General features: G+C 33.7%; 1 protein-coding gene across 1 annotated transcript; it reads left to right on the forward strand.

Moving 5' to 3' along the window:
- The first annotated feature begins 12,198 nt into the window (after positions 1 to 12,198).
- LOC113192309 (olfactory receptor 5K1-like) lies at positions 12,199 to 13,167 on the forward strand. Its single transcript, XM_026402421.2, has one exon. The coding sequence runs from the start codon at positions 12,199 to 12,201 to the stop codon at positions 13,165 to 13,167; it is 969 nt and encodes a 322-aa protein (XP_026258206.1).
- The last annotated feature ends 1,551 nt before the right edge of the window (positions 13,168 to 14,718 follow it).

The following is a 14,718-nucleotide window of genomic DNA, read 5'->3' on the forward strand; positions in this document are numbered from 1 at the left end:
TATTTTTGGCTTCCATTAATTTCTATTGACAATATCACTCTAGACCTTCTTATCTATTTGCTCTCCCTAGGTTTTAGACTCCATTTGTAGCCAGTTTGACACATCTTTATGCCTCATCACATAAGCATACACTCAGCCCTCTCCACCTGGTCCCCAACACATTCAATCTCTGTTGTTTATCAGTATGAATGATTTGCATTTCCTGCATTTATTACTATATAGTAGAGTCCATGTACTTTTAAATTATATTTTATTTTTTGTTTTTAAACATAAATATTTTAGAAGAGTGTTTGATTTACAAAGTTGTTAGAGATAGTACAAAATGTCCCCATGTGCCCCCACAACTGGTTTCCCCTATTTTTTAACCTTAATTTTTTATATTTTATTAGTGCATTATAATTATACATAATAGCGGTATTCATTTGGACATATTCATAAAAGCATATAACATAATTTGTGGCATTTCAATCCCCAGCAATAGCTTTTTCCCTCTCCTCCTTCCTCCCCCAGTCCCCTTCCTCTGGACTATTAGTCTTCTTATTATCTTTTTTTAATTGGCACATTATAGTTGTACATAAAAGTAGAATTCCTTGTGATATATTCATACAAGCAAATAGAATAGTTTGGCCAATTTTATTCCACAGTTTCTCCCCTTTGCCATCCTCCTCCCTCCCCCTCAATCCCCTTCCTCCAGGCCACTGTTTTCCCTTTTTTAAAACTACTTATTTCTTTCAACCTTTCACATATGAGAGTAAACATTCAACCCTTGACTTTCTGGGTCTGATTTATTTTACTTAGCATGATGTTCTCCAGTTCCATCCATTTACCTGCAGATGACATAATTTTAGTCAGTATGACTGAGTAAAATTTTATTGTGTAAATATTCCACATTTTCTTTACCATTCCTCTTTTGTGGGATACCTAATCTGGTTCTACAACCTGGATGTTGTGACATCTTCTTTCAAAAATATCAGAAGTACCTCATATTCAGTATGAGTAAAAATCAGACTTCTTTCTTACTGTCCTCTTTCCTCAAGCTGATCCTGTACCCATGTTTCCATTTTCAATGAGTGCCATTACCACTCTGCTGCATACACCAAAAGTTTAGATCCTCCTTCTCTGAACCCTATATCCAATTATAGCACACAATTTTGATCATACTACTTCCTTAATATTTCTCAAATTTGTCCATTTCACTCTTATTTCTACCACTTTTTACATGCTACCATAATCTCTTGCCTATAAAATGTTGGTCTGTCCACATCCGATTTTGCCTACTTCATACTTCAGTCAGAATTAAGTTACAAAATGAAAATCTGATCATGTCAGGTTTCTTTACAAAAACTGTCCATAGATTTTTATTGCTGTTAGAATAAAAGCCCCAATTGTTAATATATTCTACAGTCTCCTATGCTGTCTGTCTCCTACTTAAATCTCCCCATCCCTGGAACCATCTTCCCCTGGTTCTTTTTGCCTCGCTGATCCTTTTTCAGGACCTTGAGCTTGCCATGTTGCCTTCAGAAATAGGATCTTTATTTGTTCTCCTCAAAATTTACCTACTCCACCCTTCTGATCACTCCTCTTCAGCCTCTAAAGTTCAACTCAGTCATCACTTATTTAAGGAAGTGGGTCAGCTCCCTAAATTTGACCTACCACAAGTGACAATGATGATGGTGGTGCTAGTGTTGAGAGCACATAGCATTATTGGACACTCACTATGTATTAGGCTGTCTCCCATTGCTACACATACAAAGAGGAACCAAATCTTCAAAACTAATTTTTTTAGTCTTCATTTTCAGAATATAATCTATTGTAATATATAATATATATTCTCTGATGAGGAAATTGAAGAACATAGAAGTTAAGTATTTTCACAAGATCAACTAGAAAGTAAGATAGACAAAATTCAAAATTAAGCACCCTGGGCTAGGAATGTAGCTCAGTGGAAGGGGACCTGCCTAACATGCACAAGGCCCAAGGTCTGATCTCTAGTACCATAAAAATAAATGTATTTATTTATTAGAATAAAAATCAAGCATCATAGTTCCAAATCTCACAAACTTAACCACTACGTACTGCATTTTCAGACTAAGTTTCACCCCCTCTATAGCCTCATATCTCCAATGACCTTGCTTTATTTTAAAGAACTTATACTCTCACATTCATTAGAGTGATTATTTGGAGAATATCTATATCTCATGCCTTTCCTGATATATTAGTCAGCTTTTCATTATAATAAAAAATACTGGAAATAGAATACTTTGTAAAATAAAGAGGTTTATTTAGTTTATGGTTCTGGAGTTTCAAAGTCCAAGACGGGGCAACTCCATCAATATACTTTTTGGCTGGGGCCTTATAGCAGATGGCAAGAGAATGCGCAAGAGCAAGATAGCCAGACAGGAATCCAGAGGATTCAAGGTTAGTCTCAATCTTATAATGGCCACCTTGAGAGAAGAGTTCTGAAATACTATGAAAGTTAAAAAATCCTTTCTGAGAGAAGATTCCCTCAGTTGTTTAAGGGCCTCCCAATAGGCCCCATCTCTTAAAGGTTCTTTATCGTCCACATTGCCATAGTGGGGACCAAGGAGAACCACTACATGCTACATGAAACTCAGAGAAGCCTGATCCAACCATATCTAAATTATAACACTCTCCAGTTCTATAAAGGAGATAGCAGATATCATACCTATTTTGTTTATTTCTTAACCATGGTGCCTAGTATCGTAACTAGCATAACGTAGACACCATATATTTGGGGGAAAATGATATAAAATAAATGTATAAATACATAAAAGAAAAACAAAGGAAACATAAGTGAAAATAAATGAGTTTTATACCTCCAGTTATAGATTTATCTATTGAGTACAGCTTAATGTGCTACTTTTTTATCTTACTTTCTATGTCTGCCTAAGGAAATATTCTGACTCTTCCTCTGTCAAAATAAATGAAAATACACTCTCTGGCATATGCAAAATAACTTTAGAACTTCTCCTGAGAAATTCTTTGATTATGAATAGCATCCATTCAATATTAATTTCATGCAGAGGACGGAAAAGCTAAATCAACACCGAGTAATTTACCCAAATCATAATGAGTACTGAGCTCTCTAGTCTACCCAATGCTCCAGACATCCTAGGGAGTATATACCATTCCTCCAACACCTCAAGAGCTTTCATGCTATTGGCATTTTGTTTGCCATTCCTTTTCCAATCTTTTTTTCACAAAATGCCTACATATCATACAAATATCTTCTCGTGGGTAATGTATAATAAAACATCCTTGCCCGGCGCATACCTGTAATACCAGCATCTTGGAAGGCTGAGGCAAGAGGATCGCAAGTTAAAGCCAGCCTCAGCAAAAGCAACTTGGTAAGACCCTGTCTCTAAATAAAATACAAAATTGGGCTGGGGATGTGGCTCAGTGGTAGAATGCCCCTGAGTTCAATCCCCAGTACCAAAAATAAAACACCAAAAAACAAAAATAAAAAAATCCTCTGTGTGTATGTTTCTTATATAAATTCTGAGCTTAATTTTAGAATATGATGGCACTATTGAGTATATGCTTATAATTTTGTGTTCAGGTTGGAATTTCATCTGAAGCGTTGGTCATTCTTAGTGTTGATCATATGAGAGAAGAGCTAAGCCCTCATAAAAGAAAATAGGACCAGATCTCTGGCTTCCTCTTCTGTTCTTTGTGTTCTTAGAAATGGGTCTCTGAAGCTCTTCGTCCCTACCCTGTCCTTGTTTACTCCCCTTATATCAAAGGAGTCATTTGGTATTTGTTTTTTAAAGATTGACTAGCTTCACTTAGCATAATCTGCTCTAATGCCATCCATTTCCCTCCAAATTCACTGATGTGATACAGCAATTTGTATACGGGGTAAAAGGGGGAGTTCATAATCCACGTGAATCAAACCGTGTAATATGATGTATTAAGAACTATGTAATGTTATGAACGACCAATAAAAAAAATAAATAAATAAATAAAATAAAAAACAAACTTAAAAAAAAAAAAAAAGAAATGGGTCTCTGGAGCTCAGCCATGGCTGAACTTCCACATGACTGGGGAAAGTCAGCATCTGCCTCTCAGAGGTAGGTTTAGAGATAGGGAGGACTCCCAATAGGGACCCATTAGCACAAGATGAGCAACTCACTCATATAAAACAAATTATCAAGATCAGAAACCTTCATAAGCTATTTCCATATCCTGATTTGCCAAAATCAGTTACGACATGCATCACAATTGAATTATTAATAATAAACACCAGTTTAAACATGACTTACTTTAAAAAGTAACTAGAATGAATTCCAGATTATCTCAATAATATCATCCTCACTGTTCTGTATGATGATACGCTAGCTTGAAAGGGAGAAAATAAAGAAGAATCATAGATAGTCAGTGGGCAAACACTCATAACTTGGGAGGCCTATGAGAGTAGGTCATACAGTCGATGTCACTTGCCATATGCTTTTTCAGTGAGGAAGGATTGAGAACTACTCTTCTATTTGTATGTCACTACTTTTTTCCAGTAGTTATTCCCTAGTCTAGTAGACACATGTACGAGTGATCCCTCTTACTCTTCTCTGTGCTGCAGGGAATTGTTTGGACCATAGAGAATGTGAATCATACAGCAAGTCCCTCTTATGGTTCCCATGGTTTGGACAGCAGTAGTGACTACCTCCCCAGAGGGAAAGTGAATTTCAGGGGAAAAAAATAGAGCTATGAAGTCCCATGGCTCCTTACACATGGAGATTTGCTCTCTAAGGCTAGTATTATTTTGTAATGTAAAAGGCAATGTTTTTAAAGTGTTTTTAACACCCCCAAGCAAAGTAAGTTATAATCCACCAGTTCCTCCCATAGTTTAGAATGTATGATTATAACATAGACTTTATCACTTTACATTCTAATTACTTGTTTACATGACTGCTTTGCCAGTTCACTGAGAAGTCACAGCAAACATACCTTACACTACCTTGAATTATTATTGCTATTAGCATTTTGTTTGCTTTTGTGATAATCACTATCAAGTCTTGATCAATGAATCAAATATGATTAGGGAAAAAAGCAACAACATTCATCACATTCAGTCTGAGGTCTATTTGACACACACAAAGTTGTTTATCTAAAACTCAGACTTGATGGATTTAATATTTTGATAAATTTTATTCAGGGCCAACTTCATAAAATTAAAGATCCATAATTTAGCATTCTGGCCTCCTCATCATAACTCATCTGTAACTTTTATACCACTGAATTGTCCTCTTACCACCCCTCCTGAATGCCAGACCATCTGGTTTATTCTAAACCAGAGAGCCACAGAGGCCTCTCTCCAGGTTACCATTCTATTTTCTGCCTTATTTTTCTCCCTTGAATAGCTCGTTCAGTTCTAAAACTTTAAGTATCTGTGCTGATGACTCCTAATCTTCAGTCTTTTATATTCAACTGCCTCTTCAATGTCTTCACTTAGATAACTGATAGGCATTTCAAACTCAGCATGAAAAAAATCAAATTCATATTTCTACCTTCTTATTTCTCAGAATATTCCTCCTCCTGTCTCCTTCAGTTCAATAGACACAACCTAGGGGGTAAAAAAAAAAAAAAGGAAAGGAAAAAACTATACATCTCATTATTGACTTCCTTTTACACACTTGAATCTCACTCTCAAATCTAAATCATGAATAAAGCCTGTGGAATCATCCTCCCAATCATAACCAGAATTCACCTATGATTCTCCATATATACTACTATCACCCTACTTCTGAACTACTAAAATATTCTAGTAACTGGTCTCTCCATTTCCATTCCTGGGCATGTTTCTTTTTAAAATGTAAATGTGATAATGTCATTTTTCTACTTTAAAAACCTCATTTGGTAATCAGAATAAAGGCCACCCCAAAACAACCTTATTCAAATCTGTGGAAGCTATGAATACGTTATGATATGTGGCATGACAAAATGAAGGTTGCAGATGGAATTAAAGTGGCTTATCAGCTTCCTGATGGGGAAGGTATCCAGGTGGGCCTAATTATGACACTACATATTAAAGACAGAAGCAGTTGAGTTGGAATAGAGGAATACAATGTGAGAAAGATGAAGCTGGCCAGCTATGAAGATGAAAGGGGCCATGAACCAAGGAATGAGACCAATCTGTAGAACAAAAAGAGTCTTCACAAGAAATGATGCCTTGTCCACACCTTGATTTTAGCCCATTGACACCATTTCAGACATAACTTCCAAAACTGTGAGATAATAATAAATCTGTGTTATTTTAAGCTCCTGAGTTTGTGATAACTTACTTTAGCAGCAACAGGAAATGAATGTATCCTCCCAAGGTTTCTTATTGATCTGAAAATAAAATGCAGTCTCCATACTTTTTGTTAAAATCCTATGAGATTAATCCTTCCATTCATCTCTCACCACTTTCCTGGCATTTATGGGTTTCACAAACATACATAGCTTATACTTGCCTTAAGAAATTTTCACTACCTCCCATTGTACCTAATACATTCTTCCCCAATTCACCATAACTGGCTTCTTGTTACTCATCTTTTCCTACAGACTTTTTAAACATTCTCCATGATTGCTTTATTAAATTCTACAGCAGAAATCTTGTGTGAAAATCCCCAAAACTCAATGGCCTACAATGACAAATATTAAAGTTTACACTCATGGGATGGCAGATCTTTGAACACGTGATGAACCACAAGAATTTAAGAGACCTGAGTTTTCATATTTATCTGATTTAAAATAACTCTCCATCAATCTTTATCACATTACCCTATTTTGACTTCAGCATAGGGCTTATTGATTTTTTCTTTTTTCTTTTATTTTTCTTATTCATGTATTTATTTATATCTGACTCCCTCATCTTCTATATTAGGCTATAATACAGTAGTATAAAAATAGAATGTATAATTGTGATGGCATATTATAGACACTATACAGTATTTTTGGAACAAGTGCATTACTAAATGACAGCTGATTTATGGTTCTTAATATGAGGATTTAAAAAAAAATTCAGTAAGTACAAAAAGTTTTATAAATGTATAAGAAAATTATGAAAAATGATCTTTTGCATGGATTCCCACAAATCTTTCCACAGAGCCCACATTGGTCAGGGATAGTCCATGGAGACTGCTGAATACAAGAAGATGAAGCCAACCCAAAGGATGGACACTTAAGAAAGTCAAGATAAGTAATTGCTATCATTTGAATCTTAAATGGACAATAAAGTCTTGTTCTTTGGCACTACTGGGAGGTGATGGATCCTTTAAGCTGTGGGTACTAGTGAGATATCTGCAGGTTCACTGGGGGCAGCCTGTGAAAGGGAAGGTGTGATCCCACCATATCCTCTCCTCTCTTTTGCATAGCAGCTATGAGATAGCAGTTTTACTCTGTCTCCTGCTTCTGCCACAATGTGCTGCCTCACTAGAGACCAAGAGCAACAGAGCAAAACAGCCATAGACTGAAGCCACCAAAATCATGAGACAAAATAAATCTTTTCTCTTCATATGTTGATTTTCTCAGGTGTCTGTTACAATGACAGAAAGCTGCCTATCACAGTAATTAACCAAATAAATTGATACTTGATTTTGATGGTTACTAAAGAGTCATGACACTACAAATATTGGGAAAATACTGAACTTTCAATAGACTGTTTCTGAATTTGCAACAGATTTAAAGATTTTTTTTTAGTAACCAAGGCTTAAGATAAAAACATATTATAATTTCAACTGAGCATGGTGGCACATGCCTGCAATTCCAGGAGCTCAGAAGCCTAAGGCAAAAGGATGACAAATTCAAAGCCAGCCTCATCAACTTAGAGAAGCCCTAGGCAAATTAGCAAGATCTTATCTCAAAAAAAATAAGATAAAAAGGGCTGGGATGTGACTCAGTGGTTGAACAACCTTAGGTTCAATCCCCAGGACCAAAAAAAAAAAAAAAAAAGACATAATTTCAAAGATTTCAGAAATTGTGTTTTGTCATTTAAAAAAAAAAGATGAGATTTATCACATGCATAGGTAATTTTATCAAAATGGACTCTACTATCATATACAACTAAAAAGAACTAATTTTTAAAAGACAGATGAGAAAGGTTATAGTTTCCAACTCATACCAGGCCCTCTCCCCTCTGAAATAACCAATCCTAATTCCATTACCACTTTCTCCATGAAGCCTTTGCTGACCAATCCATTAGGAACTTTTTCTTCATGTTTGGTATTTTATATTCAGATTGGTGACTAGGATAAATAGGATAAACTCAAATTAAAATCAAAACATTTGTTTAGAAATCGGCATGTGCCTTCCCTGCTAGATCTCAAGGGATACATTTAATTATTCTAATTTAGTATGCCTTGGATGTTCAGAAGATTGGGTCTCCCATGTTGTGTTCTGATGTCAATACCAAATAAATCCCTTTAGAATTATTTTGAGTATTTTAACCATGTTCTACCAATGACATAAATATTATCATTGGCTTCTTTGCAGAAATATTCTCTTAAATGTTTAAGAAGATACATTTTTATTGCTGGGCCTGCTTTAAAAATTAACATTAGGAGACCAACTTGCCTCTAAAACTCTCATCAGGGAAATTCAGGTAAGAAAGAATTTAATATATATTTTTGCTAAAATATTAACCTCTGAAATATTTATTTCTCTAAGTTATTTACAAGAATTTTCCTTGAAATTATAATTTTTTTATTTTTTAAGATTCTTCCCTGTACTCTAAATCACTGAATAAATAATTGTCACTCACTTGCCTCACTTCTAAATTCAAGATAAGCCTAAATTTACCAAAAAAAAATAAATTAGAATATATCTTGGCAATAATAACAGAATGCAATAGTAAAGTTTTTGAAACTGTTTTGAATAATATAGTCTACCATATACCTTACAACATGATAAGATGGATTAATAGCCTCTACAATGAAGTAGAATTTAAAGGTGTTGTGTAGGGCATTCCTCATATGCTAAACAAATTACATGAGCAAGGACTTTCATTTCAATACAGTCTTTTAAACTCTCAATGTAATATTACAGAGGATTCTAGTTTCCCTCTGGATTCCTAGAGCAATAAAGTATCAATGTAAAATTCATTTCTGTTTAATCAATTATAATCAACTGGAAAAACTGAAGGGAATCATTATGTTAAGTGACTTAAAGCTGGCAAGGGTAACATTTAATTTAAAATATTTATATTGTACAGATTATAAATGTTATCTTTTTTCCCAGTGATGTTCTTAAAGTTCTCATCCCCAAGTAATCTGAGATTTACAAGTCAGCAATATTATCAGGAAACCAAAAAAGAGATCGTCCTATGTCTCTACAAAAAAAAATTTTCTCTGTTCCTGAAATTTGGAGCATAGCTGGAATCAACCATCATCCAGATAAATATCCACCTGGAAATATCTAAAAGAGGCAACAGAGAGGTTTAAAAAAATGCAGATAGAATAGAGCAGGTATACCATAAATGTCAGGTCAGTGAATAATAATCCTCAAAGTACCTAAATTGAAGTAATTTAAATCAAAATAAAATGTTCCCCAATGGATAAGAATTCTATAAAGATACATCTAAGGAATAGAAAAAGGAAGTTTTCAAAACATCCTGAAATTTTAATAAATGTAAATACATTGACTCTGAGAAGGGTAAAAGTTGACAAAAAAGAGATATTGCTTTCCATAGAAAAAAAGTGACCTTAAGAATGGTTACTATAATATGTGAGTATATTACTGAATGATTTGAGGTGAATGCAGCACTGTCAGTAAATTATTATTATTCCTAACTGTCAAGGCCTTTCTCACAGCAGTGATGTTGTGCTCTATATAACTGCAAAGCACAGCAAACATTAGCCAGGTCCCCAATGATTACTGTGGTCTTGTCAAGTTATAAAACAAGGAGACTAAGAGCATGCTATTTTATTTTTTGAATAAAAATTTGTTTCCTGATTATAACAGTAATAGAAGTTGTAGGGAATATGAAATAAGAAAATACAAAAAAGGGAAAATATCTATTATTTTCATCACAGAGAAAATTAGCATTAACATTTTCATGTGTTTTCATGCTACCTTTCTTTTATATTTATATGTACTTACTTATTTGAAAATTAGAATTATTCTGTATATAAAACTCTTTGATTTGTTTTTCACATAGTATTTTGTATTTATTATATAATTTTTAAGGATTGTACAATATGCCATCATATGGATGATCAGCATTTGCTTACTCATACTGATCTTTAGGTATTTTGCTTTAGTCAATATTGTATATGATTGCAGTAGACATAATTATATGTGAACCTTAAGTTTCTGATTATTTCTTTCTGGTAGATTTAACATTTTTAGAGGATAAACATTTAAGAGTTTCATTAATTCATTATCAAATAATTTTTCCTCCAATATCTATGATAACCATTAAAGCAATTAGAATTCAATTTCATTACCTTACAGAGAACACTGAATATTATCATTTTTTAATCTTGCTATATTATTAAGCAAAATAAATAAGCTCACATAGTTGTTTGAAATGACAGTTAATGATAGTTCTCTGATTAGTAATGAAGGCAGACATTTTTGGTATATTAAAAAATTGCTTTTTCTTTGAGAGTTTTGTTTCTGCCATTAATCTATTTTCTACTAATTATTCCTATTTGTTTTTATAACTTTGTATAGAAAAAACTAGAGAAATAGTCTAGTTACTACAAATAATCTCCAAATTTGTATTTGACATTTTATTTTTTCAGATTTTTGAATATATATGAACTTAGCAATTTTAAACTCTTAGAATATCTCACATTTCTTTTAATAGGATTTAAGCTTTTTACATACGTGAACAGATAAATAATTTAGCATTGCATTAATATGTGGTATTAATAAATAATTTACAAGGTTTTTAGAGCCCCCTTTCTTTTCCCTCTTCCTTTATATCTCCATCTTCCCTGTTTTAATTTATTATACTTTCCCTACTCATACCCTGGTATTAAACACTTTTTAAATAGCCCTCCTTTTCCCTAAAGCATTTAATTTTACCATATATTCCAATACTATTAGAGATAATACATTACTTAGAACAAGCAAATTAAAATGATAAAATACATATAGCATAAAATTTGCCATTTTATCCATATTTGACTGCACAGTTCAATGGAATTAATTACATTTGTAATTGTCATAAGTACAAATATCACTATTACTCACATCCAGAACTTTCCCATCTTTCCAAATTGAAACTCAGAAACCATTAAAACAGAGTTCCCCATCACACCTCCTCTGAAAATCAACACTTTATATTCTATTTCTATGAATTTATTCTTATGCCTACTCTTATGCCTTGTATAAATGAAATCATAAAATACGTTTTCTTTGTATTTGCCTTATTTCACTTAGCATGAAGGTTCATCAATGTAGTAATGCATTAAAGTTCTATTTTTTAAAGAATATTTGATTTTATATGTACACCACATTTTATGCATTCATTTGTCTTTGGACATTTAGGTCATTTCTACCTTTTAGTTACCATGAACAATGATGCTACGAACACTGATGGACAACAATAATCTTTTAAACAACATTGTTGCAGGGGGAGTGCCAGGGATTGAACTAAGGCCCATTTGACCACTGAGCCACATCCCCAGCACTATTTTGTATTTATTTAGAGATAGGGTCTTACTGAGTTGCTTAGCACCTCACCATTGCTGAGGCTGGCTTTGAATTCGAGATCCTCCTGCCTCAGCCTCCCAAGATTACAGATTACAGGTATGTGCCACTGAGCTTAAACAATATTCTTAATCATTATATATATATATATATATATATATATATATATATATATATTATCATTAAACTTGTTTAGAAACATAATATGAAATTCTGACATATAACACATGAATCAGCTTTACCCAACCATTATAAAGAAGCATTTTGCACTGTTTATGTTTCTCAAGAATTCAAAGCCATCTTTATGCATTTAATCATAAATTTCCTTCAAAATAGGCTGGGAAAATGTTCAGTAAGTGAACAAAGGAGTTTTAGACTGGAAACATGGATTCTTCCTCAGAACTAGACACTCACCAAAGTCCAGGTGAAATGTGGTACTATTATGAAAGATGCTTCTCTTCCTTTGAGCCAAAGAAGGCTCAATAGTGTTTGAGGCTCATCATAAACTAACACCTTATTTCCCACTTTTTTTCTCAGAAGTCAGGAATGATTAAAGAAAATCACACCATGAAAAATGAGTTTGTCCTCACAGGATTTACAGATCACCCAGACCTGAAGGCCCTTCTATTTGTGATGTTCTTGACCATCTATCTGATCACCATGGTGGGGAATCTAGGGTTGGTGGCCTTGATTTTTAAACAGCGTCAACTTCACACACCAATGTACATCTTTCTGGGCAACCTGGCTCTTGTGGATTCCTGTTGTGCCTGTGCTATCACTCCTAAGATGTTAGAGAACTTCTTTTCTGAGGACAGAAGGATCTCCCTTTATGAATGTATGGTACAATTTTATATTCTTTGCACTGTGGAAACTGCAGACTGCTTTCTTCTGACAGCAATGGCCTATGACCGCTATGTGGCCATATGCAGTCCTCTGCAGTATCACACCATGATGTCAAAGAAGCTCTGCATTCAGATGACCACAGGAGCCTTCATAGCTGGAAACCTGCACTCCATGATTCATGTAGGTCTACTCTTTAGGTTAGCTTTCTGTGGGTCTCATCAAATCAACCACTTTTACTGTGATATTCTTCCTTTGTACAGACTCTCCTGTGTTGACCCATATGTCAATGAACTTGTGCTGTTTGTCTTTTCAGGCTCTATTCAAGTCTTCACTATAGGTAGTGTCTTAATTTCTTATGTCTACATTGTTTTTACAATTTTCAAAATGAAATCTAAAGAAGGAAGGGTCAAAGCTTTTTCCACCTGTGCCTCTCACTTTTTGTCAGTTTCATTATTCTATGGATCTCTTTTCTTCATGTATATTAGACCAAATTTACTTGAAGAAGGAGATAAAGATATACCTGCTGCTCTTTTGTTTACAATAGTAGTTCCCTTACTAAATCCTTTCATTTATAGCCTGAGAAATAAGGAAGTAAAAAGTGCCTTGCAAAAAATTCTGATAAAGATAACAATCTCAAGAAAGTTTAAACAAATGACCTCTACTGTAACTTAATGATTTAGATGCATCAAAACCTTCCACCTGAGATCACACAGGTAAAATTCATAAATTGGATATAAGTTATTTATCTACCATAATAGATATCTTGAACTCCCTCTTCTGGGTCCAGAGGAAATCAAAGGGCATAATTTTTGTTCTTCTGACGACACACAATACCAGTAAATACAGAGTTTTGTTTTCATGTCCTTAACAGGAGGTCCCTCTTGTTCATAATCTCCCAAATTTCTCTGAATGTTTCACTGTCACCCATCTCCATTTAGAGGATACCCCCTGAGAATTTAAGTCTCAGAGTCCAATCCCAGCAAATAACCCCTCTTCCCTCTGATGTTCCATTGTTTCTAACTCACTGAATCTTTAATCCCAGAATGATACCTAGATTGTCATTGTCATCCTGCTCTGGCCTCCACGTCTTAATTTAGCAGTAAATCCACACTGCTCTTGCTGCTGTCTGAAATGGTAGGAAAGGTACTTACTCAGAATAGAATCATAGACTGGATTTATCTGAGAGTTATTGGTATAAGTAGGAAAAAAAACTCACAAAATCAATCCTTTTAAAATATTGACCAATATTTTATAGTAAGTAGAGAAAAGCAGAGATTTATTTAGGACTTTAGTTTCTTGAAAATAAAAATAAAATACATGGAAATAAATATTTATCTTGTATTTAATCAATGGTTTTAATAACAAATATGGATTAAAATAATGAATGGGTTAAAATAATATTTTAAAAATTAAAATAATGAATGAAGTGTCAAGTATTTTCCTGAGTATTATTTTCTAGATTAAAGTATACTAACTTGATAAAAATTTTAATTTCAAGAAATGATAGTAATAGTAATAATAATATTGGGTCAAGTTTGTAAAAATATTCAAAGGTTCCTCAAATTTTATCAAAGGTTCCATTTATTCCTTTTGGTATGAATTATTCTCTATTGACCGTCTTACATTTGTTTCTTTGTTTTTTACTCACTTTGTTGTTCTAACTCTACCAGACCATTTATTAATGGGATTGTACATTTTGTTCAAGCAGTTCTCTAATTCTACTTTCATTAACATCAAAATATCTGTTCAATCTTTGTAAAAATCACTTACTACTAAATTTCTGTAATGTTTACTATTAATGCTGAAAATCAGTGGGCAGCACATTTCACAATGGGTAAAGATAGATACCAAGGTGAAGCAGGGAGGGATAGTTAAAAGCAAAGTAATTCTATACATGGTCAGTTTATTCAGGGATATTCATGTATTATGACAATTCTCACACATCCATAGCAGCACTGTCACTTCAGAGAATGGTATTTTGAGGGCTATGTGGTGAAAATCACCCTTTGGCTGATCAGTGAATATCATATTGTTTCATTGTATATGCAAAGATTAGTACTTGAACTACTTGGTAGTTATTTCTAATGTTGCTAACACTATCTTCTTACATTTTAATTATTGGAGTTTTACTTGAATCCTAGCTATTTCCTGTTATCTGGATGAATTGTCAAGTTATCTTGGTATGCAGTTTGGTGACCCTGAGAATATTTATTCTGCATACTC

The sequence above is a fragment of the Urocitellus parryii genome, chromosome 2 (genome assembly GCF_045843805.1).
Source record: "Urocitellus parryii isolate mUroPar1 chromosome 2, mUroPar1.hap1, whole genome shotgun sequence".
Classification (NCBI taxonomy): Eukaryota; Metazoa; Chordata; class Mammalia; order Rodentia; family Sciuridae; genus Urocitellus; species Urocitellus parryii.

Bases quoted from the DNA above. Each gene is read 5' to 3' on its own strand.
- LOC113192309 (XM_026402421.2), top strand. From the start codon at position 12,199: ATGATTAAAGAAAATCACACCATGAAAAATGAGTTTGTCCTCACAGGA.